Source organism: Mauremys reevesii, unplaced genomic scaffold (genome assembly GCF_016161935.1).
Source record: "Mauremys reevesii isolate NIE-2019 unplaced genomic scaffold, ASM1616193v1 Contig122, whole genome shotgun sequence".
Classification (NCBI taxonomy): Eukaryota; Metazoa; Chordata; order Testudines; family Geoemydidae; genus Mauremys; species Mauremys reevesii.
In genome coordinates this window covers 171225-198008 of record NW_024100741.1, presented here as the reverse complement: position 1 = coordinate 198008, position 26784 = coordinate 171225, and the positions used below count along the sequence as shown (strand labels likewise).

The following is a 26784-nucleotide window of genomic DNA, read 5'->3' as shown; positions in this document are numbered from 1 at the left end:
AAAAATTAGTTAAATTGTGTAAGATTAAATATTGCTTTTTATATTAGCTGAAAGATGAGTTCTATTCCTTGCTATTTACAAATGTGAGAATTGATTACAGTGCACAGCAAAAAACCCACTAATGAATATCTATAAATACATGTTTAATGAACTATATGTGAAGAGACAAGATGTGAGGAATGGATGAAGTTAAGGTGATAAATGCTGGCAGTCTCCAGGGCTAGCTACACCATAGTATAGGCTGGGATTGTCATCTGTTTACCACACATGCTATCACTTTTATCTGGCTGACAAATGATTTAGGTTGGGAGTTCATTCGGTAAATCATAGCTGAGACGTTGCTGGTATTCACTGTAAGGTTGCCAACTTTTGATAAATTCCTGGGACAATCTTTAATTAAACATTAATCTTTAAATCATGGAGACTCCAGGACAATCTTAGAGGGTTGGCAACCCTAACTCGCAGACATAAAGTTAAGCTACTTCTACATTCAGAGGGTGATTTCGTTCACGGTTCATAAGGTAGGTCGGGGAGGGAGCAGCGGTGTTCGGGTAGCAGGTCGCCGTAGACTGGATTGGCGGGAGGAGTGTTGTGCCTTGTACCAGCCTAGCCCCCAAATTGGCAGCGATCACAACCCTCCCACCCGTACCTAGCAGCAGGAAGCGAGGCTCGGTCTCCGCGCTGAGGTTCCCACGGGTCCGCTCGACCAGGCACCGGGCTTTGGTGCACTCATCTGGCCCCGATCCAGGCAGCGCCTCCTCCCATGCAGGGAGCGGTCCATCTCCGTGGGGCGTGTCCCCCTGAGGGACGGACTCGCAGCTACATGGCCCCTCCCGACCTCCGTCTGTCACGTGAAGCGGTATAATCAGGTGACTCATCACCTGACCCCAGTCAGCCTACCCTGCTGGCCCCAGCCAATCAAAACGCACGATTGTGAGGTTAGCCAATCGGCGCGGAGGCAAGTTAGGTTGCATGAACGCGGCAGGACGCGGGGGTTCCTGCCGTCCCGCCATAGGCGGAGTGAGTCCGAGGGTCGGTAGCGCTGGAGCGGGCGGCCTGTGGGGATGGCGCTGCAGTTTGGGGGGCCGAGCCCGGCGGGAGGCACGGAGGAGCCGGCTTTAATCGGGGGCAGTTTTGGCGCGTCGGATTCGTTCCCCAAGGACTTCGGCTACGGAGAAGAGGAGGAGGCGGAACTGGAGGCGGGCTCCGGCCCTGGTGGAAGCAGCGGCGTCCCGGGTGTGGCTGGGGGCGGCCCGGGCGGGGCGGATTCCAAGCCTCGTATTCTCCTCATGGGACTGCGGCGCAGCGGGAAATCGTCTATCCAGAAGGTGAGGCCGGGGGGAACGTACAGGGGCTCTTCGTGGGTAGAGGGCGCCCGGCGGTGTGGGGGCTAAGATGTCCCTGCTGTATTTATACCTTCACTTCGATTCTCGCCTCCTCCCTTTATCTCCCGCACCATAAATGAGGCCCCCGAATCTCGAGAAGAGCCCTTCTCTGAGCAGCAGTTCAGGCCTTGACACGGGTTCTATAGGCACTTGCTCTGGTGCGTTGAAATGGGCCCTGAGCTTGCTTGGTCCTCCGGTTTCCCTATTTTCGCAGGGGTCCGTTCCCTTTTAACTAAGTGTTTAGCAGCCCGGCAGCCCAGCGGGCGGGAGGGTGGCGCTGGTTGCTTGTCTCTCTGGCTGGGGGTACGTGCCACCTGCACTGTCTTGAATCCTCTATGTGGCTTGTTTCTAACGAGAACTCCTCTCTCTGCTTTGCACGTGTTAGTAGGCAACTTCTTCTTTTCAAGGAGCAGCATATAGAGAAGTTAAACAAGAAGGTTCTTATTTCCCAAAAATGCATTTTCTGTCTGCAGAGATGTAAGCTTCACTTTGAGTTTGAGCTACAGCCTTTTTTATTCCTGATGCATCGGTGTCTTCTCCCCAAAACCAAGGTGTGTCTCAGGAAATGAAACAGGCAGATGTTTCTGAGATTTTTTTCTACATGTTGATTTGAAAATAGGGTAAGCCACACCAGGGTGATGAATCTGCATTGTTGTGACTAAAATTGCCAGTTCAGACAAGCCTTTAGTTCTTTTTAACATTTTTGAGAGCTACTCAGATTTCATTATCTATGGGGCAAAAGCATAATTAGATCTTCTGGATGATTTGCTTCTTTGAGGCAAAGAGAAAGATGGACACTTTTGGATGGTGAATACATCAACAAATGACAACAATGTGTTAGACTTGCTGTTAGGCTTCATAGGGCTGCTAGGGCATTCTGCCCATCAAGGTCATTGTGATGAGCTTCAAAATAGAAATCTAATTTTAGAAAAATGCAGTGGTGTTACAGTGATCCTCAATTCTTGCTTGCAGGTCTTCAGAGTCTACACATAGCTTTCCTTGCTAAGCCCTTTTCTGTGACCCCCTGTGTAAAGAGGTGTCAGAGTATTGTAATGTAGAGCATTGCAATGGCAGTAGCAATCTGAGCAATAACCTGATTTTTCTGGTCAAGCCTTGATAACTGTTTTCAGTGTCTGTTAGCCAAAGGGACAAGCCTTCCCAACAGCATGAAATTCAATGGTCTGCTGGGCCACCCTTCTTTTTGCCTACTCTCCTAGGTTTATTCCCTTTCTCCTCCATCTTGAGTGCTTGGGTGACCGTATGACCTCATGCACCAACTCTGCTAGGCTTGACATTGTGTGCGGATGCCAGGTCCTTACTTCCCAAAACAAGTCCTGTACTTTCAGCTTGCCCATGGTCCGAGATCCCATGGTGGTCAGAGGAAATGCTACAAAGACACACTGACAATGCATCTCAAGAAAACTGATATGGACATCAGAAGCTGGGAAGAGCAAGCCACCACCTGATCTCAATGGCACCACATTCTCCATCAGGCAGTGGCCTGCTTTGGGGAGAAGTGCTGTCCTCAGAGCTGAAGGAGAGCAGGAAGGAAGAAGAAAGAACTTTGTCCCAGCAGGCAGCTGACCCACCAGGAAATGTCTGTACCTACTGTGGGTGGATCTGTGGTTCCAGGATCGGACTCTTGAGTCATCTCAGGACCCATATGTAAATCTGGTACAAATCATCCCTGAATTGAGGGATCACCGATGATGGTGATAACCTCAGTCAGACACAGACTCATCTTGGAGCTCCAAAATAATGCTGCCGTCACCAGATATGTAAAGGTTTAAAGCCCTGGACTTGGAGGTCATTTGGAGTTTTTAACAAAAGTTTCTGGCTCGTGGTTGTGGAGAAATAATGGAAAAAGTGAACCCTAAAGGTAAGAAGTCCAGAAGGCAGATTAAAAAAAACCTTCCAAATGTATTATTTTAAATCTCATGATTAAACTATTCTCATGATTTGGGGGGTGGGGCTTGACTCCTGACTTCTGAATGCTTGTCTGGCAATAGTATTCATGCTGGGCCTCACACAGTGCTGCTTTCTGCTGGAGTGGGAGGTCGTCATTTGTCCCCCATACAGTCTTCCGCTTGTGGCTCCTAGCCTGCTCAATAAACAGGAAACATGGAGCTGAAGTGCTTGCAGTCCAGTGAAGGTCTCTACCTGCCACCCTAGCAGAGGACTCTTGTACTGGGAATCCCCCAGTACCATCCCATCCAGCTGAGTGCTGTATATGGAAGGATCTAATAAGTCTTCTGGCGGTGTTTTTCAAAGTTCGGGTTGCGATCCAGTACTGGGTTGCAGCACGTAAGGCACTGGGTCGCTCTTGTCAGCACCGCCGACTAGGGACGCCTGTAGGCGAGAGCTGTGCGGGGCAGCTTGCGCACCTCTGTCGAGGAACTGGACCTGCTGCTGGCCGCCTCCGGGGTGCAGCATGGGCTGCAGTGCCAGGACAGGCGGGAAGCCTGCCTCTGCACCCTGGCTGCTTCTCTGACCAGGAGCCACCGGAGGCAAGTCTGTGCCCCAATCCCCAGCCTCGGCCCTGAGCTCCCCAAACCTGAAACCCCTTCCTGCACCCCAAGCCCCTCAGCCCTGGCCCCACCCCAGAGCCTGCACCCCCACCCCAGAGCCCTGACCCCTTCCTGCACCCCAACTCCTTACCTTAGCCCAGAGCCCCCTCCGACACCAAAACCCCTCACCCCCAGCTCCACTGGGTCGCGAGCATCAACAATTTCCTTCAGCTGGGTCCCTAGAATTTTTTTAAAACCACCGCCTTATGGAGTGTTGGGGTAGGATTCGCAGGGACTCACGTGTGTGGGGTAGCATTGCCAGCAGGGGCCTTCCACAAATTGTAGACAAGCTGATGACTGTTGCTTGGAAAAGATTCCTACTTGATGTGGGCAAGTGGATTTTTCAGACTCTGTGGTGTGGTACAAGGGGGCCCAAGAAACTAGAAGAAAAGGTTGTGGATGGCTGCTGAGAAGCACAATAAGAATCAATAAACAAAAGCCAGCTCTGGACTCCATGAAATTGTGGAGAGCCATATCCTTTGGAGCATTGCTTATAGCTCGTGGTATTCCCTGATTAATTGGATATCTCGTCCTCATACATAGCTAGTGCTGCTCCTCCTGTTGGCTGTGGCCCAATGATAGTCTTCTTGATAGGAGTTGCCATACCTGTGTTGTCAGCACAGTCCAGTCCCTGTATCTAGCCGTGGCTGATATGTGATGCTTTTGGGGAAGATGCAAGAAACCCTTCAGTAGGCAGTTATGGAATAATCTATCCACAGGAAAAGCTTTGTCCTAACCTCCAATACTTAGATGTCCTGAAGGGTTTAGATATTCTTTCATGAGCTCTTTAATTTTTGCTATTGTAACTGGATATTCTTATCTGTATAACCATTCAGTCTGTTTGTGAACCCTACTAAGTACTTGGACCTATCAGGGGGAGGGATAGCTCAGTGGTTTGAACATTGGCCTGCTAAACCCAAGGTTGTGAGTTCAGTCCTTGAGGGGGCCACTTAAGGATCTGGGGCAAAAATCAGTCCTTGGTCCTGCTAGTGAAGGCAGGGGGCTGGACTCAATGACCTTTCAAGGTCCCTTCCAGTTCTAGGAGATTGGTATATCTCCTATTTATTTATTTTATTTTTATTTTAGTAACTTGTGGTTGTGAGTGATGTAGGTAAATTGTGAACTGTGTGAAATTATTTATTTATTTAGATCAATTTAATTATCCCCCTTTTTCTTATTGTATGTAAACTGAACAGCAGTGCCTGATAGCTTGTTTTCTCTGACATTGTTTACCATTGTTGTGTCCTCTGATTCATCTCAATTCTAAACAGTCCCCATCTCTTCCTATGAAAGTTTTCCTAAGTTTTAGTTGTCTGTCATTCTTGTTACCCATCTGCTGCATTTTGACTGATGCATATCTATCAAATCTTCATTGAACTGCCCACAGTGATACCCAAGTCTCTCCTTTTTTTTTTTTCCTGAGTTAACTTGTAGTTCAGTAAGGTGTGTAAATCATTCAAATTATTCCTTCCAATATCCATTGCTTTGCATTTGTTAACAATGAATTTAAACTGCTTTCCTGTTGCTAGGTTCCTCTGAACCTTGTCAGTTTTCTCCAGACTTGATTAACCTGAGTAATCTTGGGGCTTGTCTCGACTACAGAATTAAGTCGACTTTAGGTTGATATATAGCCACTGCAGTAATCACTGTGTTGTTAATCTTTCCAGCCATACTCTTAGGACAGACTCTTCTGCCAGGCTATCTCGGGGCCTCTCCTTTTGTCCCTCCAGACCCACGAACATGATACAGTTCTGCGGTGACCTAGAATCCTGTTTTTGACGTCTCTGACTCAAAGAATATTTCTAACCCACCTCTGAACAACATACTAACCCACAGAATCCTCCCTACCAGCATTACAAAAAAAAAGGGATTCTGCGTGGACTTCTCCTGATAGTCGAAACAACAGACTGGACTTCTACATAGATTCCACGATTTCAGTAGCAAAAGCAATATCATTTGCCCCATAACCTCAGCTGTGCTGAGTACAATGCCATCAACAGTCTCAGGAACACCTCTGACATCATAATAAAAAAGGCTGACACAAGAGGTGCTGTCGTCGTCATGAATAAGTTGGAATATAAACAAGAGGCTGCTAGGCAGTTCTCTAACACCACATTCTACAGATCCTCTGATCCCACTGAGGAGTACCAAAAGAAACTACACCATCTGCTCAAGAAACTCCCTGAAAAAGCACAGTAACAGATCTGTACAGACACATGCCTAGAACCCCAACCAGGGGTATTCTATTTGCTACCCAAGATCCATAAACCTGGAAATCCTGGACTCCCCATCATGTCAGGCATTGGCACCCTAACAGCAGGATTGTCTGGCTATGTGGACTCTCTCCTCAGGCCCTACGCTACCAGCACTCCCAGCTATCTTTGAGACACCACTGACTTCCTGAGGAAACTACAATCCATTAGTGATCTTCCTGAAAACACTATCCTGGCCACTATGGATGTAGAAGCCCTCTACACCAACATTCCACACATAGATGGACTACAAGCTATCAGGAACAGTATCCCCAATAATGTCACCTGCAAACCCAGTGGCTGGACTTTGTCCTCACCCACAACTATTTCACATTTGGGGACAATGTATACCTTCAAGTCAGCAGCACTGCTATGGGTATCCACATGGCCCCACAGTATGCCAACATTTTTATGACTGACTTAGGGGACAAGAGCTAAGAAAGCGTTGTTCTAATGCCCCACTCTACTTGTGCTACATTGATGACGACATCTTTTCCATGGGTCCAGATGATGAAGCCCTTGAGGAATTCCACTGTGACTTCAACAATTTCCATCCCAACATCAACCTCAGCCTAGACCACTCCACACAAGCAGTCCTGGACACCACTGTGCTAATAAGCAATGGTCACATAAATACCACCCTATACCAGAAACCTACTGACTGCTCTACTTATCTACTGGCCTCCAGATTCATCCAGGACACACCACACGATCCATTGTCTACAGCCAAGCTCTAAGGTACAACTGCATTTGCTCCAATCCCTCAGACGGAGACAAGCACCTAACAAGATCTCTATCAAGCATTCTTAAAACTACAATACCCACCTGCTGAAGTGAAAAAGCAGATTGACAGAGCCAGAAGAGTACCCAAAAGTCATAGGACAGGCCCAACAAAGAAAATAATAGAACACCACTAGCCGTCACCTTCATCCCCCAATTAAAACCTCTCCAGTGCATCATCAGAGATCTACAACCTATCCTGAAAGATGATTCCACACTCTCTCAAATCTTGGGAGACAGACCTGTCGTTGCGTACAGACAGCCCCCCAACCTGAAGCAAATACTTACCAGCAACCACACACCACAGAACAAAAACACTAACCCAGGAACCTATCCTTGCAGCAAAGCCTGATGCCAACTATGTACACATCTATTCAAGTGACATCATAGGACCTAATCACATCAGCCATGCCATCAGGAGCTTGTTCACCTGCACATCTACCAATGTGATATATGCCATCATGTGCCAGCAATGCCCCTTTGCCATGTACATGGGCCAAACCGGACAGTCTATGCAAAAGAATAAATGGACACACATCTGACATCAGGCATTATAACATTCAAAAACCAGTAGGAGAACACTTCAACCTCTCTGGTCACTCAGTAACCAACTTAAAGGTGGCAATTTTGCAACAGATAAGCTTCAAAAACAGACTCTGAGAAACTACTGAACTTGAATTAATATGCAAACTAGATACTATTAATTTCGGCTTGAATAGAGACTGGGAATGGCTGAGCCATTACACACATTGAATCTATTTCCCCATGTTAAGTATCCTCACACCTTGTCAAACTGTCCGAAATGGGCTATCTTGATTATCACTACAAAAGTTTTTTCTCTTAATTATCCTCTTAGAGTTGGTAGGGCAATCCCCACTTTTCATGTTCTCGTGTGTGTATATAATCTCCTTACTATGTGTTCCATTCTGTGCATCCGATGAAGTGGGCTGTAGCCCACGAAAGCTTATGCTCAAATAAATTTGTTAGTCTTTAAGGTGCCACAAGTACTCGTGTTCTTATTGCAGTTACAGACTAACGCAGCTGCTACTCCTGCTTTAAAAAAAAAAAAAAAAGTTTCAATGTCCATACTACCTTCCTTCTACCAGTGTTGTGCATCCTTACAAACACTGTTTGCACTGATTTAAGTGGGGTAATGTGGAGGACTGACAGCTCAGGGTGGGGAGGCTCCTCCAGCCATGAGCTGACAGCCAACAGGCAATGTAAGTAATGCAGCGTCTACATAAACACTCATTTGCCTTAACTACCTCAGCCTAAGCACTACTCCTGTCATGAAGATGGAATTATTAAGTTGGTGTCATAGGCAACTTGTACTCTCGGAAGTAATGTTGTAGCGTAGAGTAAAGTTACTTAGGTTGATGTCAACTGCCTTACATTGACATAACTCTGTAGTGTAGACCAGGCCTTGCTTTCTGCAAATTTTTCCACGTCCCTGAGTTCCTATCTTGGAATTGTAACTTTAAATTTTCTAGTTCTGGACTGTATCTAAAACTGAAAGGGGCCTGTTTTCATATTCTGTCTTAAAATCTCTCAAGCTGAAATCTCACAAAAATACCTGTTTTGAGAGAGATCTTGTGATAGATTTATGTAACTTTCCACTCTTTGTGACGATGTGAATTTTTTCAAAATTCTTGCCACACTTTGAATATTTGATACTACTGTTTTACCAGTATTGGGTAAAATGAGCTGGATTTTAGGTGGCTTGTCTAGTGTCACATGTCAAGTCACTAGTAGGAATAAAATTCAGGTCTTCTGACTGAAAGTTCCCTGTTCTATTATATGATGGTACTTCTGTGGCAGCAGCTTTTCTTAGATGTCTGCTCCATTCCAGGACCAGGTCTCTAAATAGCACTGCGTGGGGCATCATGCTGATAAAAGGCCTACCTTTCAAGGTTGAAGTTTGGCGCTGTCTGCTCTTGGTATTTAAGGCTGTCTTGGCTGTTTTTAAAAGAGCAGGCTTTAATCCTAATGATCTTAAATCTTAACTTGAGTAATTACTTGTACCCACCTATATTTTGCTGCGTAGCAGTTAAACATGCTGTTCTTAACTTGTCCTGAAGCTATTGTGTTGTGGTATTGGTTCTGTTACAGTGGTTGCTGTATTCTGCCTCAGAGATGACTCATTTTTGGAGGTGGGTGAAGCTCGTTCAAAAAATCTTGATTCTTGTAAAAGGTGCTATATAAATCATGTTCTTTTTCCTATACTTAACTATTAAGCCACTTAATTGTTCGGTTATAAATGACTTGTGGGGTTGAACATGCAGTAGTGTTGTATAATTTGTGCTACTAGAGCTGCTGTCTTTAACAGCAGGCTATCTTGGGGCAGGGAATGTTTCTTTTCAATTCATACAGCGCTAATCATATTTGGGGCTCCAATCCCAGTTGGGGGGTCTTTGGGGATTACTATAGTATAAATAATTACTACTAGTGCTGCCACTATGTTGTTCACTAACTGCAACTTGAAAATTGCCCCCTTCTCTTTCCGATGTTTGTTCTAGACTTATTCTTGATGGGAATGGGGCCAGCAGTTCTCAAATCTGTCAGTAAGCAAGGCAAATGATTTGTTGTGGTGTTCATTGTCCTAACCTTATTTCAGTTAGACTAACTACAGTTCTTGTGATTTCTCTTTTGGGGAGGGGGTCTCTAAAACTGGGAAATCTGTTAAGAAAATTGTAACTTTTATCGCAGCTTTAGAACAGGTTGTTTCTGACTTTGTAAAGTTCATCCTGGAGTGGAAGTAACACCTTAGTTAAGGTGCCCAAGTTTTAATTATCTCACTGAAATGAAAAGTGGGAACACTTCCGAACCAGAGACTTGTAATATTACATGGCCACAACCACAAGACTGGTTATAGCGCCGCAGTTACACTTACAGTGGCAGTACACGGTGACCTCGGGCACTGTATTCCACTAATACAGTGGGGAAAGAGTGGGGGATGGGATAATTCAGACTTGTAAAAGCCACAATTGAAAAACTGGTTAGTGCAACTTAAGGTTAATTTCCTTCATCAGATAAAATAAACAATGTTTGCTATGTGTTTTTAAAGCTTTTCTTACATTCTGAGACTTGTATGTCACTAGCAAGTTGCATACTGACTGTGTGGCTTTATCCTCTGGTCATTATTACTTTTTCTGTTCATTCTGAGAGAGAGAGAGAGAGAGAGGTAGCATTCTTAACTTGATGATTTTTGGCTTTTGAAGATTTGACAATCAGTCTTCACTTTCCCTTTAACAGGTGGTGTTTCATAAAATGTCTCCCAATGAGACCCTGTTTTTGGAGAGTACCAACAAGATTTACAAAGATGACATATCCAACAGTTCCTTTGTGAATTTCCAGATATGGGACTTTCCTGGACAAATGGACTTTTTTGACCCAACATTTGATTATGAGATGATTTTCAGAGGCACAGGGGCACTGATATATGTAATTGATGCACAGGTAGATATAAATAGCTAATAACGGTGGAGCGTTTTCTTGCTATTTGAGGTGGAGGGGACTGGTGACTGTTTAAATACCTTTCTTACAAATTAAAATCTAACACTGGCTAGAACCAATCTCTCTTTTTATAACCTGAACTTACTTTTGATACTGGCCCCTTACTTTCATAGCTTAGTCACTTTAATGGATATAGTATCAGAGGGGTAGCCGTGTTAGTCTGGATCTGTAAAAGCAGCAAAGAGTCCTGTGGCACCTTATAGACTAACAGACGTTTTGGAGCATGAGCTTTCGTGGGTGAATACCATGTCATGCATCCGACGAAGTGGGTATTCACCCACGAAAGCTCATGCTCCAAAACGTCTGTTAGTCTATAAGGTGCCACAGGACTCTTTGCTGCTTTTAATGGATATAGGAATTTGTTGTACTAGATCAGGGGTAGGCAACCTATGGCACGCGTGCCGAAGGCGGCATGCGAGCTGATTTTCAGTGGCACTCACCCTGCCCGGGTCCTGGACACCAATCCGGGGGGCTCTGCATTTTAATTTAATTTTAAATGAAGCATCTTAAACACTTTAAAAACCTTATTTACTTTACATACAACAATAGTTTAGTTATATATTATAGACTTATAGAAAGAGACCTAAAAACATTAAAATGTTTTACTGGCACGCGAAACCTTAAATTGGAGTGAATAATGGAATATTGGAATGAAGGCTCGGCACAGCACTTCTGAAAGATTGCTGACCCCTGTACTAGACCAAACCAGAGAGTCAGTATAGTCCAATATCCTCTCTTAGATTTTAGTGTTTGGCTGACACCCTTGAGCGTGTTACTCCTAAGGGCGTTCTGTGCCTAAAAATTCTGTGCACAATATTTTAAAATTCTGCAAAGTTCTGCAAATTTTATTTGTCAAATAAATGTGGAGGCTCCGGCATGAGATTGGGGAGCACAGGCCACTAGCTTCCCAGAGATGGGAGATCACAGTGCAGCTGCCCCCTGGGACATGGACTCAGCAGAGAGGCTGCACCCAACCCTGACAAAGCACAAGGACTGAGCCTGCACCAGAAGCACCCCAGGACCCTGCCCTTCCTTGCCAAGTGTAGGCAGGCAGGCTCAGCAAGGCAGAATCCAAGTGTGGAGGGGCTTAGTGGGGGGGGGGGGGGTTACAGATGTGGGTTGAGAGGGGTTCTGTGTGGGGCAATCTGGGTGTGGGTGGCTTAGTGGGGGATCCCCAAGTGCAGGGGCGGGATCTGGCTGCATGAGGGTTCTGGGTGCAACAGTAATGAGAGATTGCAGGGGGGTCTGGGTGAAGGTGGCTCAGGCTCAGCAGGGTGTGTGTCTGAGTATGAGGGGGTCCAGATGCTGGGGAAATAGGGCTCAATGGGGTGGAGATCCAGGTGCAGGTGGCTCATTGGGTTGGTCCAGGTGCAGGGAGAGTGGGGCTCATTGTGGGGGTTCTGGGTGTGGGGGCATGAGGCTTGGTGGGAGGATTTGGGTATGAAGAGGATGCACAGGGTTTGGGTGGATGGGGGAGCAGCTCCCTGTACAGTGATTCCCTCCCCCTGCATCTGAGGAGCAATGGTTGCAGGAAGTTGGGGGGGGGGGTTTGCAGAGCTTCCTGCAGCTGGGGGAGAAATCTAGGGGTAGGTCTGACATGGCCCCAGATGCTATGCAGGGGAAGAGGAAGTCCCATCCTCCCCAATCCAGCTGGGACTAGCAGCTGAGCCCGGCACAGGCTAGGCACCACCAGCTGGGTCTTTCCCAGTCCTGCCCCCTGCCCCACAGTGATTTCTTTCTCTGGTGGCTGCCCTGGACCCCCGAAACATACTACTGTGTCACATAACCGCTCTTGTGGCTTCCCTTTGTTTCTCCATCAAAAGTCATTTTTCTATGGGGAAGCAAAGAAATCTGCGTGGGACATAAATTGTGCTAATGCACAGTGGCGCGGAATTCCCCCAGGAGTAGGGTTTATATCCCTGGTGTTTTTTTTTTTAAGTGAGTGCATTTATGTTGTGAATGAGATCTAATCCTCTTTAAAGGTAACAGGGAAGGATTTAGAACTTACTACCCGGATTTCTGTTTTTCCAAACCTGCTGGTTTCTTCCACGCTTCTATTCAAAGGTAGAAATAAAATGTTGTTTGTACGTGTGCAAAGAGTGGAATAGAAGGGGGATAGCAAAGGAAGATCAGTTAATTGGCTGACAGCTGTGACATTAACCCCTGTCTACACTGATATACAGGATGACTACATGGAAGCTTTAACAAGACTCCACATTACAGTTTCTAAAGCCTACAAAGTCAATCCAGAAATGAACTTTGAGGTTTTTATTCATAAAGTTGATGGTCTGTCAGATGACCATAAAATAGAAACTCAAAGGGATATTCATCAGAGAGCCAATGATGATCTTGCAGATGCTGGGCTTGAAAAACTTCATCTTAGGTGAGTGTTACATGTCAAAATTTCTATCAATCTCACAACTGCATACATGAAACTGACTTTCTTTTTTTTTTCTTTCATTTCTCATCAGAATTAATACGAGGGACTTTAATGAGGTCTCGTCCACACTTTGATACTAAGATTACAAAGACTACTTCAGTCTTACCAAAATACACCGTAGAACATTCACTAGTATAGAACTAAGCATTAATTAAAATTAAATGAGTTGTCAAAAAAGAAAATATAATTTGATAACATGATCCTGGCTTTGTTTGCCAATTCCATGCTAATTTTAATTTCGGTTGTATTGCACATTGCAAGTTTTGGCTCCAAGTATTAAAGCATTTTTTTCGTGTCTGTGAAACTCACTCTTTCTTTCTTCTTTACTCAAGGTTAGTGCTAACTAGTCATGGTTGATGGGCTGTCATTTGTTATTTAATTGTTTAAATTGTTCTGTCTGAGAGTACATTGGGGTCAATGTCTATTTTTCTTTCTTTCCTTCCCCATCTCTGCTCTGGGGAAATACTAAAAAAAAAAAAAAAAATTGTTACTGGTTCTAACACATCTCAGTGTAGACATGACCTAAGTGGAGGTGGCAGAAAACAGGAAGTTTTTATAAAATTTAAATCTCTGAAAGGGAATGGCCTGGGCCTTTTAACACATTTTTAATAGCTCTCTGCTAGAGATTGTGGTACTGCTAGCAAAAGCTACTGTGAAAACCATGCCCAAACCTCTGTCTGTGTCTCTCTCTCCTCTGCTTTCATGGGAGATCATCGCATGCTTACTCCAATAACTCTGTAAATGCCTCCTCATTTCTGTAGCAGCAGAGTGGTGTTGGATAAAACAATAGAGTTCAAATGTTAGGATTTTTAACTTTGACAATTTATTGCAGCACCGATTTACACTTCTTTATGATTGGATTTTTTTTTTTAAACCCACAGCTTTTATTTGACCAGTATCTATGATCATTCAATATTTGAAGCCTTCAGTAAGGTGGTACAAAAACTCATTCCACAACTGCCAACCTTGGAAAACCTACTAAATATCTTTATATCAGTAAGTGCAATATTATTACTTTTTAGTTACTAAACTTAGTTTAAAAATACACTACAGCATATATTTTAAAATAGTTTATAATGGCAAAATTGTGCTTTTTGCAGATTTAGCATATTCCAGGCTCCTCTTGCACCCTTGCCAGTGAAATAAGCTGTACCAGCAAAAGCACACTGATGGTATAACTGCATCTACACTATGGGTTTTTACAGGCACAGCTATGTTAGTCACAAATCGCATCGTATTATACTCCTCACTGACAACTATGCTGGTGAAAGTTTATAGTATAGACCTGGTTTTAGTCAATTACAGATAATTGCACAGTGTCAGGAAGGGAAAACTGCTCATGGGGAGCATTACTTGCTAGAGGTAGTGTTGCTGTTTTTCTGTTGATTACACTGACATTTCTTTCTAATTTCCTGAAAATAACCTCTGGTGAGAGGAAGCAGAATAGTAGAGTGGAAAGAGGACAAAAGGGTTTGGATGAGGAGGACTGTGTATGGCAAATATTAAGAGATCGTTGTTATCATAGGTGCAACTTGAAAAAAGCCCTTCTGATAAGGAAATGAGTGAAGGGTGTGTGTGCTCACTTATTCATGCTGTATAGCAGGAGACAAGGAAGTGCTTGGATATCATGTTGATATGGCTCTGTAGGAACCTATAAAGGGATAAGAATGGAGATATAGGTTGGAAGGGAGCTGTGTAACACTTCTGAAGAATAGAACATGGAGTATAAACTTAATAAGGAAGTGGCCAGTGAATAATCTTCAGAGAGATGTCCTGGATACGTGCTCAAATTGGGAAGATGTGGCATACAAACCACCTGGGGAAAAGCTACAATAAACACTTATTTTTGGTTCATAAATAAATAGTCTGAAATCTATATTGCACTCATTTGAACCTGTTTACTGCCTGTGGTAGGCATTTGGTGGACTTTCAGTATGCATACATGCACCCTAGGTCATCCAGTCAGAATATTCTCAAAGAAGTGACTGTTAAGGACATGTGATAACATCAGAGGGCGCTGAAGCTAACTTCTGTAATATCTGATACTCTTCATGCAATCACAAATATGGTAGCTGATTTTAATTGCCCTCTTTCCCATCAGAATGTCCATTTCCTACATCATTTGGGCTACTTATGGTGTGATTGCTACCTACAGAGAAAGTCAACTGTATAGGAGTGGACTTCAGTCTTAAAGTATTTGCCACTGCCTAAATAACTTCTTCACTTGAAGAAGAGCTCTCTGTAGCTCAAAAGCGTCTTTCACCAACGGAAGTTGGTCCAAAAAGAGCTTACCTCTCTCACCTTGTCTCTCTGATACCCTGGGACTGACACGCCACAACACTGCTGCATATAATTTGTTCATAGTAATACTTGTCCTTCACCTTTCATTACTGAATTCATTTCCTGGATAGGGCTAGTTTATTGGCATTTGCACATGTGCAGCTATCTCGTTGAAGAGGAAAAATTCTATAGAAGGTAGAGAAGTAATTGTCAGTTAGGTCCTTGGGGAAATTGTAGTGAAATTTAGTATTTATTAACCATAAAAAAACCATGAACTGATAAGTAGTAGGGGTTTTAAAATGTTGCCTTCTAAATTTTTTTGGTAGCTTATATAATGGCCTTTTAAGGCCAATCATTCATCATTACATTTTCTATCAGCTAAACTGCAACATTGATGATTCAGTTAGCAAAATGCAGCTAGCTAACAGGTATCCAGGCTGATGCAGTGCCCTGTACAGAATCTCTGGAGACTATGGAAACTGTTCAAATCTTAATCTCATTTTGATCCTTTTGAGTAATTGAAATTGTTTGTTTTCATGCTCTTAAATGTGAAACTATGAATTCTACACAAGACTTCTTAACATTTAGATGTTCTGATGACTCAGCATGCATCTCCAATTCTTTTTTTTTTTTTTTTTTTTGAAGAATTCAGGCATTGAAAAAGCCTTTCTCTTTGATGTAGTCAGCAAAATCTACATTGCGACAGACAGTTCCCCTGTGGACATGCAGTCATATGAGCTGTGCTGTGACATGATCGATGTAGTGATTGATGTGTCTTGTATATATGGGTAAGTGACAAATCCTTTTAGAGAGTTGGCTTAAGATAAGCTCTATAAAATGGTAAATGAGAACTGCAAGCTTCATGTAAACATGTCAGCCCCCTTAGCTACAGGGTGAGGTGGACTATAGAGCTGCTTCTCTGGTCCATTTAGAGAGGAAAGATGGTATTCTCGTTCAGCAACAGGACTGGGTTGTGCAGATCAGAGATTTTTCAGTCTGCCACAGACCTCTCTGACTTTAACTTCTCTAAGCCCCAGCTTCTACCTTAAAAATGTGAATAATACATTTTTGCCTCAATGGTGTTGAGTGTAAATCCATTAATATCTGTAATGCTTGGTGATGAGTGCTGTACAAAGACCTACAAATTCAATATCATACACCCTTGTTCTTATGCACTTTCCTAATGAGCACTAATTAACAATGCAATGAAACTACACTGATTCAAAAGGTTCTGACTGGGGGAAGTTACTTTTTGAGTAAGCCAGGCTCTGCCTTGGTTAACACCTTTCTGATGGAGGCACACTGAACACTATTTCCTCTGCAGCCTAGTCTAAACTCCCCATCTAAGTGGTATCTAATGGATGTCTCACTTCCTCAGAGTGGTTGCTAGAGCAATAAGAAGATTCATTCTTTCCTCCAGAGGTGGAACATATACTGCCGCAGCGTGTGCTTCAGCTTCTCTCGTCTCACAACCAGATGGCCCTAATCATAGAATATCAGAGTTGGAAGGGACCTCAGGAGATCAACTAGTGCAACCCCCTGCTCAAAGCAGGACAAATTACCAGAAAAGTGTTTTTTTGTTTGTTTGGTTGGTTTTTTTAGCCCCAGTTCCCTAAATGGCCCTCTCAAGGATTGAACTCACAACCCTGGGTTTAGCAGGCCAGTGCTCAAACCACTGAGCTATCCCTCCCTGCTTCCCTAACTATGGATATGATGTCTTTTTAGTCTATATCGATATCTGCTTGGAAATACCTTCTCACTCAAAGGTGTAAAACTCATGGAGAAGACTGAATTCCATTATTAATTATGACCCAAGGGGTGAGGTGTAAATAACATTGTCAATCCTTGATGGATCTTCCTCCGATATCAATGTGAAGTTTTATGTAGAACGAATAGAATACAGTATTTCTTTCAGTACCTTATTACATTCAGCATCCATTACGGGAAAATGGGCTCACAAATAGGACCATTGCTTCTGCCCCTCTTTTCTTTCTTCTACATCCTCCATCCTGTTTCTTTCGCTCTTTATTTTTTTTCCCCCTTTGGACTTCCTTCCATGCCACAACTCCAGACTCTTACTCCCTACCCATTCCATCCGCTGAACAGTGAAGCAGTTAATAGTTAGTTCTTGGCTTTTTATGTTTTCAGTAGACTTAAGTTAATACACAAGACTAACTGTTGGGCAGGGGTGTTCACTTTCTTAGTTATTACACAACTAGGAAGACAGTGTTGCATGAGTTAACCTCCCCAATTTGACACAGGTGTTTCTTTGCAACTGTGGGGGTCAAGAGACTTCCCTGCTTTTAAATTAAAAGTGAGATATTGTAGAACCCGAATTTGTTGTGCAAGGCCACATATAGATACAGCGAGTGGGCTAGGTGGAGGACACCACTGCTCTAAATACTTTCAACAGAGAAAAGAATCAAGGAAGTATATTCTGAGTACATACATGCTGTTGCTAAACACTAAGGTAAAAGTACACACAACTAAAACTTACTTAACTGCGGCTTTCTTAATCACTTGCCTTTAAATTGACATCCGGGTTTCATTATAATTCTAATGTATCAACATGTTACACCTTCTTCATTTCAGCTCCTTTAACTAATACATTGCCATTTTAAGGTAGCTAAATACTTGACTATCTTCATTTTCGCTCCTTTAACTGTCTCTTTCCATAATATAGGCACAAGAGTTCCAGAAACAAGGATCGAACATTAATTTTGTAAGTCTATATTTAGACTCCCAAATAAGTGGTCTGGTTTTCAGGAGTTCTGAGCATCCAACACCCAGCAGTTTCTAGTGAAGTTGATGTGCTCAGTGCTACGTGGCCTGATATTCAGAAGACTTTTAAAGTGTGCTTTGCTATACCAAATTAGTAGGTTGTGATGGCAAAGCCACTAGTAGTTTAAGTTGGCCTATACTCTAGACTTTATAAGATCTAACTGTATACAGTGTGTTACAAATATGCAGTTTTATGGCTGAAAATACTTTTTTCCAGGGATAAATTAGAGGATGTTAAACTAGAACTTTATCATGGAATTGTAGTTGCAGCTCTGTAGTGATGGCTGCTAATGAGTAGTTCCATGAGTGTAACCTTTTAATTACTTGTAACCCTACACAGTCTTTTTTTCATACAAGAAAACACATTTGAGTGCTATTCTGCAGTGCATTCATTCCTACAAATTAACCAACCTTAATCCTCTGTAAATACAGGGTTAAAACCCTGGTATTTCAGTTCAAAGCACAGGCCTCTACTACTTGAGCTAAAGGAAGCTCTTTTGACTGTAGAAGGACCCTATGTTATATAAGTTGTTGGGCTAGGCGAGGGGGGGGGGTGGAGAATTCTAACAGACCAGTGAGGTCCTGTGCTGTCTCCCATACCACACTTCCAGTAGTCTTGTCCAAACTCCTTTCTTCAGCCCTTCATGAGAGATGCATTTATTCTGTGGCTTAAATGTAAGAAGCAGTTGTGAGGCAGGGCTGTACTTGTGAACAGTTCTCCATATATTCTTGCCTAAACTTCCTCTAAAGCAGTTTCTTCATAGGACTTTTCTCTGAGTCTTCTTGGCTCTGAGACAAGAAAGCTAGAGGCAGGGACATATTTAGCCTTTTCTCTTGTGTTGGTTCTGAGGCCCATCTGGTTTAATTATCAGGGTGAGACAGTGAAAGACTTCTGCATGTCCTCACAGGGTCTTAAAACTTAACCTCTCCTTGCTGTACTTCTCTCTGTAGTCACCACACACTTATATATGTCTATTATTATTTAATTACAACACAACTTCTTCAAATGTAGCCTGTGTATAAGATTTAACTAATGGTATGTTTAAAGGGTAGTAACAAGCAGCCTTTGATTGAGGAGCCAGTGAGACAAAATTCAATATTTTAATGTTTGAACTTGCATTTTGACCAATTTTCTTTGACTAAGTGAAACTAGCAATTTTGATACCAAACTAGTTTTAGCCAAAGTTACAGGTAGCTGATAGATCTGAATGGCAGCCTTAACTATGAAGACATGACCACCTTATCTCCCTAATACAAAGGTAAAATGAAATGTTTAGCTTCAAACCTACTCTCTTAACTGGATGTTGATTGGAGGTATGATTTTAATGTTGCTGATTTGACATTAAGGAAATTTTGTGCTCGCATCTGGTTTGAGATAAGAGTATCAGGGTTTGCTAAATGTATTTGCTGCTGAGTTTCTACCCTTTTCATGTTTCATTCTCATATAAAGCCATGTGGGGTAGGGCATTCACAAAGTGTTTTTTCTGAAAAGCTATCTAAATTGTCAGTGTATATTGAATAGCCCATTGTTTGTTTCATTATTGTAGTTTAAAGGAAGATGGCAGTGGAAGTGCTTATGATAAAGAGTCTATGGCGATTATCAAACTCAATAATACAACTGTCCTATATTTAAAGGAAGTGACAAAGTTTCTGGCACTTGTCTGCATTCTTAGAGAAGAAAGCTTTGAGCGCAAAGGTAAGCACTTTGACTGAAAGCTGCTTTTTTTTTTTTTTAAGGAAAAAGCATTTTGTCACTTAAGATCTTTTATGTTGATTTATGAAGCAACTGAAGGTCTAATTAAAAATGATTTGCAACTTGACTATCATTAGCATCCTTCAGATAAGATAAACTTTGGCTATCTTTGTGCCTTCCATTCTTAGTTAACTTTTTTTTTTCTTCCAAAAGAGATGAGTGTGAAGACATCTCATTCTCTCTGCAGTATGTGGAAATAAATTACAGTTTTAATTCTGATCTCTGCTCCCACTAATATAAGGGCTGGATAGCCTAACTTTGGCGGAGTAATTTGCCTCTGCAACAACTACATCAGTTGAAGCAACACACAGAGGAAAAACATCAATAGGAGCTACTATTTATATTCACTCATGATAGTATAAGGGTATTTATGCTAGAAAATAATTACAAAGTTTAGTGGTTCTTTGTTCATACTCCAATTTGAGCCTTTTGATCTGAACTTAGATTTAAACAGTTTTCACAACATCATTTACTGAATAGGAGTTCAAAAGCAGTATTAGGGATGGAATTGTAGTGTACCGTAGAACCTCAGTTACGAACACCTCAGGAATGTATGTTCGTAACTCTGAAATTTTTGGTATTCTGAACAAAATATTATGGTGGTTCTTTCAGACATTTACAACTGAACATTGACTTAATATAGCTTTGAAACTTTACTATGCAGAAGAAAAAAAGTTGCTTTTTAACCTCTAAATTAGATGAAACAAGCACAGAAAGAGTTTCCTTACCTTGTCAAATCTTCTTTTTTTAAACATTCTTCTTTCTATTCTTCTTTCTTCTTCTGCTGATGCCTGACTGCATAGTTCCGGCTCCAAACGAAGTGTGTGGTTGACTGGTCTGTTTGTAACTGAGGTTCTACTTTACTATTGTTTCTGGCCATATTTAATTTTACATGATTCCTTTTCCTACACTGTTCATCTTCATTTTATTCCACCTCTGTGGCTGCTTGTAAACTGTGGCATACAAGATCTTTTTATTAGTAGTCGCTAAAAATCACTGCTAACACTTTTTTTTTTCAAATAGCAATGCTGAATTAGTGACTGAACAGATCTAACATAGGTGAGGAAGATGGCTTTACAAGTGACAGTGGCTTTAAACAGGTCCTTGAAAGATTCTTAGGTAGATTCTCGACTCAGTCATGATCTACAGTTTTGGCATATTTTATTGTACTTTCCTAACAGATGCCATCACATACTAAAAAGTGAAACAGCGTAAATAAATATTGGCACTATTTCATTAAATATTCTGCACAATAACTTACCTCTGACTCCTTTGATTTATACAAAGTCTTTCACTGCTCAGAAATCTCTTAATAAATTAAACAATTACTTTATGCTAATTTAAGTTTCATTGGGTATTTGAGATACTGAACTGAAGAACTTTTTTTACCTCTTCTCTCCCCCCTCCTCCCCAGGTTTGATAGACTACAACTTCCATTGTTTTCGCAAAGCTATTCATGAAGTCTTTGAAGTAGGTGTTGTCTCCCATAGAACCTGCAATCAAGCAACCACCCCAAACGTGAAAGCAGTGACTCACAATGGCACACCTAGAAATGCAGTCTAGGTGAAGATTAAAAACTGGTTGGACCAACTTTTACCAGCTCTTCACTCCAAAGTTTAACTTTGTAGAACAGGATAAGAGTACTGTCTTAGTCTGGGAGGGTGTGTGGGGGTGTGTGTGTGTTCCACAAGAGAAGAGCAACACTAACTTTGGAAGAGCAGCCTGTTAACTGATGTTGGACTACTGAAACTACTGCAAAACCTTTTGAAGTTTGGTGGAGTTAGAGTTGTCAACTGAAAACCAGCTTTAGCCTGACCATGGCGGCTTTTCCTGTTCCAAGTCCTATTTTAAGAGCATGGATATAATATAAATGGGAGAAATGTCCCTTTTGGTGGAGCTTACAAATGCTTGAGTGTAATGTGGATTACTGCTGTGACTTGCTCATCTTCATTTTTTAGTTTTCTGTAAAAATCCAGTTTTCTTTAAGTTGAACCTTTTGCCTTTCAAAGAAGTTGGTGGTGTGGTGTAGAAACATCTTTAAATTCATGCTTTTTGCTTTGTAAAGGTCTGTGGCCCTATAACTTCAGTAAAACCCAAACATTCCATAAAATTCCTTTTGATATACTTACATTGCTCTTAAGCTATTTTCTGGGATATTCTGATCTTGGTAAATGGAGGTAAGGCCGAGGTTTGCCTGCTCTCATATGTTCCAGTCTAGTTAAGACTGAGCTGTAGCTTTGTTCTAGACAAGTTACCTTCCTAGCTTCAAATAGCATTTTTTTTCACTATTTCTCACCATATTTGAAAAAAAAGATAAACGCAAGAAACATCACCTATCACTGTGCTTCTATCCGAAGAGGCTTAAATTAAAACATTCTCAACCTTGAATTGATTACTCAGTCCCAGTGATGAGAGCAATTACATGTCTAGCCTAATATCTGACACTTAAAGTAACATTTTTATACTTGTCAAAGCTACTTTCTTGGGGGGGAACCTAAATCCTTCACTTTTTGATGGCAGGAGTCTGGATTTTCTACAGTTCATCCCGTTTCTAAATTAGAGGATGGGGCGATAAGCACAATCTATGTAGGAATGGAAAATTGATTTCCAATGGCATTGACACAAATGACCACGAGAGTGGCAGTTTGAGCATTTCCTGTATTGATACCCCTCCAGAATAAACAGCTTATGATACTGTTTTTGCCTCAGACCTACTTAAATACTGAGTGGAAACTGTTGAAAAGATCAAGGAGACATAGTATGAAAACTAGCATATGTGAATTGTTAATCTAATTTATTGATAACTTCAGACTTCCATAGTGTGTAAATTTATCTGTCATGTAATGAGTGGTAAGTCCTCTCCCTGTTCCCTTCAATTCTTTCTCCCTAGTACCCCATGCTTGTGTACTCAACTGGTCCAGTGACTTTTGAACATACTGTAAAATGTGTGTGTATATATATGAAGTTCTATATACTTAAGTGTGACTTGAATGATTTCTGCAAATTATCAAGGGCAGAGAACCCCTTTTCCCTGAACTGTTAAAAATGTGTATAAGTAAATGCATTTACTCCAGTGAGTGTTTATCTGGCATATGAAGTTTACCTTGTCCCATGACTTCAGGGATGTTGCGCCCAGCCTGCATTTTTATAAAGGGATCCGTTTCAAAGCCCATTCAAATCAGGGACAGTGGGAGTCAATTAGATTAGGCTCCTTAGTAAGTTTCTAAACATACAGCCAAAATCATCTTGGGTGCATGTTGACAATAGAATTGCAGTTACTGGGGAGGCGTGCAGTCCAAAGAATAATGTGTAAGTGGTTTGACGGGGAGCAGAGCACTACAGCATAATCCTTCATCTGTATTACTGTGGTGCGTGCATATGGTCAGACTTTGCAGCCCACTTAACCAGCAATGGAGCATGGTAGCAGACATTATTCCAGGGTGTTTGCTGATCTCTCAACCCTGCAAGCAGAGAGATGTTTTTCACCTCTCTCCTTTGATCTCTCCACCTTGCTGCATAAATAAATTCGTTGTCATCTCACTTTATCACTAGCACCCTCCTTTGTCAGAGAGTAAACACTGCTTCCACTAAAAAAGTTAACTGTCAAAATTAACTGGACCTAATAAAGAAGAAAGGGTGCTTTATTAAAGTTAAGTGAACTTCTGAGTTAATAACGAAGAAAAAAATGACAACCTTCTAAAACGTGTTTGTCAGCATGGAGGTGTTGCTTAAATCAGTTTGAGTAAGAGTAAACAAAGAGTTGATAAGACTAAAACATCTCAAATTGCCCATAGAATTCTGTTGCTCTCTAGTCCTGTCCTCTTTCCTTAGGCTGTAAGAATTGTAATTGAGCTCTTGAACATACTCAGCTATTTAATTATCCAAGATGGTGAAATGTAGTTTGGCATAATAAATGTACCAAAGAAAATAAAATCACCTGTTTCCTGCTAAAATATACATAAAGCATATGCCTGTGCTCATCTCAGATGCTCCAAAAGTTCTCTTGCTGCTGTCAGATAATTCAGGAATGTATTTTCCTCAGACCCAGCCTCACTCTACAAGTCCAGCAACTCTCTACAGGCTTAATAGGATTGCTTCTGAGCAAGTGGCTGCCCTGGTTCCTTCTAGAACTGCAGTTTCTTTAGCTATAATGCCAGTAGTCTGACTTTCTGCCTGCATTGACAGTATCTTCCCCAATGTGAAGGAAGAAAATGTTTCCATTTCCCCCATTCTGGGAACTAACATCTCTCCTCATCACGGGCTTGCTGCAGTGAGAAATCTTGCAGAACAAAGGGTGGGGAAGCAACAGCACTGAGGAGGAACAATGTGACAGAAAACAAGGGGATTGGGATGCTGCTCCAATTAAAAAAAGAGAGAGACAATACATAAAAAATGGGACTGAAGTACCTCAACAGGGATGAAGGAGGAGAGACTGGAAGAAAACTGAAGCCAGGACTGTGCTTCATGTTTTGTTTTGTCTTTTTAAATTGTATTTCCTTGACAGATGCCATGTAGGGAAACTGCAGGGTAACAGGATTTACAGATTCTTGCAGGGGAAAGAAGTCCTAAAGTTCCACAAGGGGTAGAGGGGAGAGAGAAAATAGAGCAGTCTGACTACATGGGACAGATGCCTTGGGTTTATGGAATGATAATGCTGTTGTGATTAATTGCTTTGTATTTAACGGTAGGTACCTTTTTCCTGAATTTCAAGCCCTGCTTTTAGAGGTTTTTAGACCATGTGGTTTCTAATGACTAACTAGGAGCTAGTGTATAATTTGTTCCCAGGTGGATTAAATTGAGTCACAGGGTGGTAGAGGAAATAGGAAAATGGAGAAGATAGGACAGCTGGGAGGAGCATGAGGGAGGAAAAGGCAGGTAGACAAGAGGAGGATAAGCGAGTGTACAACACCTTTAAAAACTCTGAGACTCAATCTAATGCTTGGTTGGAGAGAGAGGTGGAGGAGCTGTCAAAAATAAATACAAAAAAAAAAAAAGGCCACTGTTGAATTAATAACTTTCTTTAGTGCCTAAAGTCCCTAATGTGATATGTGCCATGTAGAAATAGTAAGAGACAGTACCTGCCCCAAAGACCATATAGGATTAATAGATAAAAGAGAAAAAGGGTGGTAAAAAGAAAAATACTTTTCTCCATTTTATAAATGGGGAACTGGGGTGTACAGAGGTGAAGTGACGTGCTTAAGGTCAAGAGGCAGTCTCTGACAGAGGTGGGAATTTAACCTATATCTCCTGAGTCCCACTCCAGTGCCTTATCCACAAGATTACACTCCAGATCTAATTTCCATGAGACCTCCATTATAGTGTTCACATTAGTGTGTTCATTTTCTTTCTAAGAGTGTTAGGCCACATAATATTTCTAAATTGATTTGAGCCAATTTGTTTAATATGCTGGGTGCTGTCAGCCTTTTGAGGTCATTCTAGGCTCTCCTTGCTGATCAACCTAGTCTCCCATTCTGCATACCTGAACTATTAGTGCAAGAGGCCAGTCATGAGAGTACCACATCTTTCCCTTCCTCCATGGTTTCTATCCACTTTACTAATGTGCAATACAAACTTCAGCAATTTCTGTAACATATTACATACAGGCAGTGGACTTCTCCAATCAAAGTGTAAATTAAGCCAACCTGTTTGACATCTTGTTTTGCAGGTTTTTGGGCCTCCCTCGCTCCAACAGCTCTGTTCATTGGCTTTCTGTTTTCTAGCTCCCATATCTCTTTCTGCAAGATAACAAACAGCCTGCTGTGCTTAGGAACTGCCATTCTAACCCCCAAGAAATCTGAAACCCTGAATCATTAGTGAGGAAGGAGGCCAAGGGAGCTGCTGCTTCATTCCCCTGACCCATCATGGAACATAACACCCTGAGCTATGTTTTGCAAGCAAAACAGCCCTCTGGGGTTTGTGCACCAGGAGAACTGTGAGCCTCAGCAGTGGTGTAGCCAGTGAGGGAAGCTGCGACACAGACAAGGCCAGAGTGTTTTAATTCACTGAGTGTTTTAGCATGCTGGATAACCTGGAGCCATGGAAAGGTGCTCTTGGAGAGATGCCAAGCATCAGACACTGGTATACTTCTGGCATCAGGACTTCCTGCCTGTAGTACCTCCTCCCCACCACCAGAGGCGAAGGGAGTCTGCCTGGCCACTGAGCAAGTGTCCCCCCTCCCTGGTCTCTGTTTCCTGTGCTGGCTCCTGGAGAGACCAGGTGAGGGGAGCTGCTTCCCAGGCCACCCCGGCACCTGCCCTGGTCTCCCCACGCCAGGGATCCCGACTTCTGCTCATGGGCCCTGAGGCTCCCTGTGGAGGGGCCTCCCTGCTTCTCATCCTTGGATGTGGGGAATAGGCCGAGGGTCCCTCTGGTCAGGGCCTGGGGAGCTTCGTGCATGGGCGGAGCAGCCCCAGTCTTGGCAGGTCTGCAGCCTGGGCACTAGCCTGGGATTCCCCCTGGGGGAAGGCAGGACTCAGAGGTATCCCTGCTGGAAGTGATGGGAAAGAGACAATCAGAGATTTGCTGGCCTGCCCCAACAGGAAGATGAAAACAGGCTTCTAAGGTGAGTTGTCGCTGTTGTTTTGCATTTACTAAGGTAGAGGAGAGGGTGAGGCTTCAAGAGCAGCTGGGCTTGAAGCCAGGATCACCAGGGTGTATAGTACAAAAAAGGGGCTGGCTGGAGTAAAAGAGAGTGTGTTTGAGTTGTGTGAGCAGGGGTGGAAAAATATATTAAAAGGTTGGGAAGAAGGGAGGAAACACCAACATGGTTCCATATTTCAGGCTGGACACATGGTACTTAGGCTGAAGTGAGTGCAGCTGTGAGGTTGGTAGCAATATACAAGAATGAGAGAGATGCCTGTCTTAGGAAAAGTGCATCGGGTGGAGACTTTTTAATGTAGGTGGAACGTCTGATGTGTTTTTGGACAAAAGTAGTAGAGTCTATAGAAATGGAGCTCCTCCCAGATACCTGCAAATTCTTACACTGCATCAGAAATTGCAGGAGCAGCCCTGCTTGTATAGGAATAACAGGGAA

General features: G+C 42.6%; 1 protein-coding gene across 3 annotated transcripts; it reads left to right on the top strand.

The window, feature by feature from the left end:
• The first annotated feature begins 949 nt into the window (after positions 1 to 949).
• Positions 950 to 22858, top strand: LOC120392906 (ras-related GTP-binding protein C). Of its 3 annotated transcripts, XM_039517550.1 has the most exons (8): positions 950 to 1328; positions 10237 to 10440; positions 12681 to 12880; positions 13819 to 13933; positions 15863 to 16005; positions 17901 to 17939; positions 19546 to 19694; positions 21166 to 22858. In XM_039517550.1, the coding sequence occupies exons 1-8, from the start codon at positions 1065 to 1067 to the stop codon at positions 21312 to 21314; spliced, it is 1263 nt and encodes a 420-aa protein (XP_039373484.1). In that variant the 5' UTR covers positions 950 to 1064; the 3' UTR covers positions 21315 to 22858. The 3 variants fall into 3 exon arrangements, with proteins under 3 accessions (XP_039373484.1, XP_039373486.1, XP_039373485.1); XM_039517552.1 differs by lacking the exon at positions 10237 to 10440; XM_039517551.1 differs by lacking the exon at positions 17901 to 17939.
• Positions 22859 to 26784: the final 3926 nt, after the last annotated feature.